The following is a 2,970-nucleotide window of genomic DNA, read 5'->3' on the forward strand; positions in this document are numbered from 1 at the left end:
TTTCCATTACATACAGTTTGTTAACAATGAATAAAACAACATCTCCAGACGGTTTTTGATAGGCTGCAGTAATATTTTTAAAGCCTTTGGGAAGAAATGTTAACCAATCACTAATGAGTTGTGGTTTAGTGTGCACATTTAAATTATCCAAATCCATCACCCACACCCATTTTTCATAATAAATATACAGAACCTTATTAACAATTAAGAAGTTTTTTTATTTTCTTATTAAGTTTGCATAGTTCTGGAGGATTTGAATCTTCTTCCACTTCATCATCTTTTGCGTACAAACTTTGTATTCCAAGAATATCATCTTTACTTAATTCAATATTTGAACTATTGTAGATTGGATACATAATTGATGTATTCATAGTTGAATGAGCAAGTCCTAATGTGTGACCAATTTCATGAACTAAAATTGCATGAAAGTTTATCTTTTCTTTCGGAGTGTTTGTATCGATCTCAAAATACCAATCTTCATCTTGATCCATATGAATTTCTACAGCACTGTTATTAATATCTGGATAAAATGCATGACCTAACACACCTCCTGGGTCATCAAACGGTTTTGAGTAAAAGTGTTGACCACTAGTTTCTTTCCTGTGTAATCGTCTTTTATTTGAAATAATAATGTCACTGTTCGATTGGTCTTCTTCAAAAGTTAAATCTGTATGTTCTTTCCAAGTATTAAAAGCTATTTCAGTTAATTCTTTCATTCTTTTTGATGAACCTGCGTAATACCATTTAATATTTTTCTTATTCCATTTATCAATATGTGAAGTAAAAGATAGTGCATGATCTTCAACTCCACATCTAGGTCTCCTTATCAGTTCCAAAGTTTCATCACTTATTTCACCTGTGGGTTTCAAATTAAACTTTTCTTGAAATAGTATTAGTGCATCCCTTATATCTGAAACTTCTGGAATATTTGTAGAATCTGGTTCAAGATACCCAAAATCTTGTAAATATTTGATTACTTCTTCATTTGCAGATACAAATCCACAAAATATTAAAGTTAGGATGATTGTTTTCATTTATTATTGGTATATTTAATTACTTTTTAGTACCCCCAGGGTAGAGTGTCAATTATACCATCTGTCTCCTTCAAGACCATTCGTTTGTCATAGGTTACTTTGAACTCCTTTTCCACACCTTTATTTACAAGATTTTTTGTTTTCTTATTCCTGGTTATCATTTTGTTATTTGTTGTTATATTGTCACTTTTACCATGTACCAAATCAGCAATTGTTTTCATGTTAATTTTCAAACTATTTTCATAGTTGAGACTGAACCCTTTTACTTCGGTACACTGGCTGCCTTTGTGAGAGTAGTAAGCATAGCTTTTTGGGTCTGTACTTAACCATTCAATAATGGTATCATCTTTGCCAAGTTCATCAGTCCATTTGCCTAGCATGCACCCTGTCTCAACTTTATTTGTTCCATCATCGATGTAGACTACACTATCAGTATCGTAGTAGACAACTTTATCCCCAAGGCGATCAAGCATTTCGTATAATCTTATCCTAACATTAGATGTTGTGAAAGCTGCTATAAATATATTTGTAGCAGTACTATCCTCGATGTACTCATCAGTATACTTGTAGCTAACCTCAATCATATCTTCATTGATGAAGATGACATTAGATATCTCTATCTTATCATCTAGTAAAAGTTCATACCACCTTTGTGGATCACTGATGAACTCATTTTGTGTCAAATTTTGTCTTTGGCCGAATTTACCCCACAAAGAGTTTAGGCAGATCTTGGCGACAGCACGTTTTCCAGGGTTGGGCTCAATTCTGTCAATGTCCAGCTCAATGCCTTGCTTATCTTTTATGGCTTTGACGTATTCCTCTTTTGAACCGTAATCATCCTCCCAAGGACTAGTTTCCAGCTTGATTTTCATGAAAGTCTTAATGTAGTCCTTGAACAGATCGTTGCTCGTCTGAGGGAAGTGCCACACCTCGTAAGTTTCAAGTATCTTGTAGCCCTTTTCAATAGCCTTATTCAGTTCAACCGTAGACCATGTGCCTGCAAAAGCTCTCTCTTCATCAGTATGGTTACAATGCCCTACCTTTTCCTCAGCACACCTCACGCACAAAGCGAATACCAGTTTTTCCTGCTTAATCGGTAGCACAGGATGATAAAGACCTTTTGGAGCTAGTACCTTGCATTTGACCAAACCAAACCATTCCTTGTTGTATTGTTCTGGTTTGAATATTTCAAGGGGGTGACCTACAGGGTACGTATCATAAAACATAACTGTTGGATACAAAGAGCATATGTCTATATACCGCATTTTCTTCGCAGTCACTTTCAGCTTTGCGGCATTTGTTCGCCCACCAAAAAAGGCGTCTCTAGGCTTTAAGGGTTCCACAACGTTGATTGTTTTATTTAGGGCTTCTTTGTAAGCTTTAGATTTCTTCCAATCGCAAGACCACACCTCAACTACGTTGTAGCCCGCATTTCTCACTGTATTAGTCCGGTCTATAGTTTTAGTAAACAAATCGTCCATGGTTTCATTGTTTACACTATTGATTGTATCGGGGTTGTAACAGTCGGGGCATCCGTGCCAGATACAGCCATGGTACTGGTAAACTGTTTTAGTTTTGGGATTGTAACCGTCAACTTTTGCGCCGCATATCGCCACTTCACCACCATTCAACGCATGGCGTACACTTTCGAAGGTATTTAACCAGTCTATGGATTCTTTACTAAACATTTCCTTCTTATCTTCTTTCACGACTGCAATAGTATTTTGTTGGAGGAATTTCCATCTGTAGATAGCCATACAAATACTAGCGATGGTTATGTATTGAAAAGGATCTATGTTGGCGATTTCTAAGAATATCTTCCTAAATTCAAGGCACCTGCGTCTAAGAATATCGACGTCTGAGTGACAATACTCAGACAGTTCCTTGTTGAAGTCAAACGTGTAGTTTTCTTTAACCCTGTCAGCATGCCATTTCA

General features: G+C 36.1%; 2 protein-coding genes across 2 annotated transcripts; both read right to left on the bottom strand.

The window, feature by feature from the left end:
• Positions 1 to 353: 353 nt before the first annotated feature.
• Positions 354 to 863, bottom strand: LOC124788731 (the record flags this gene model as incomplete). The annotated part of the gene is made up of 2 exons (XM_047256013.1): positions 354 to 407; positions 804 to 863. Coding segments are annotated over 2 exons (114 nt in total), but the record flags the coding sequence as incomplete, so codon positions are not given.
• A 197-nt stretch (positions 864 to 1,060) lies between these two features.
• On the bottom strand, positions 1,061 to 2,299 carry LOC124788732. Its single transcript, XM_047256014.1, has one exon. It carries the CDS (start codon positions 2,297 to 2,299, stop codon positions 1,061 to 1,063), a length of 1,239 nt encoding a protein of 412 aa, XP_047111970.1.
• Positions 2,300 to 2,970: the final 671 nt, after the last annotated feature.

The sequence above is a fragment of the Schistocerca piceifrons genome, chromosome 3 (genome assembly GCF_021461385.2).
Source record: "Schistocerca piceifrons isolate TAMUIC-IGC-003096 chromosome 3, iqSchPice1.1, whole genome shotgun sequence".
Lineage (NCBI taxonomy): Eukaryota > Metazoa > Arthropoda > Insecta > Orthoptera > Acrididae > Schistocerca > Schistocerca piceifrons.

What these genes read in the sequence shown, in the direction of transcription:
- LOC124788732 (XM_047256014.1), bottom strand. Translation starts at nt 2,299, where the DNA reads ATGCGGTATATAGACATATGCTCTTTGTATCCAACAGTTATGTTTTAT.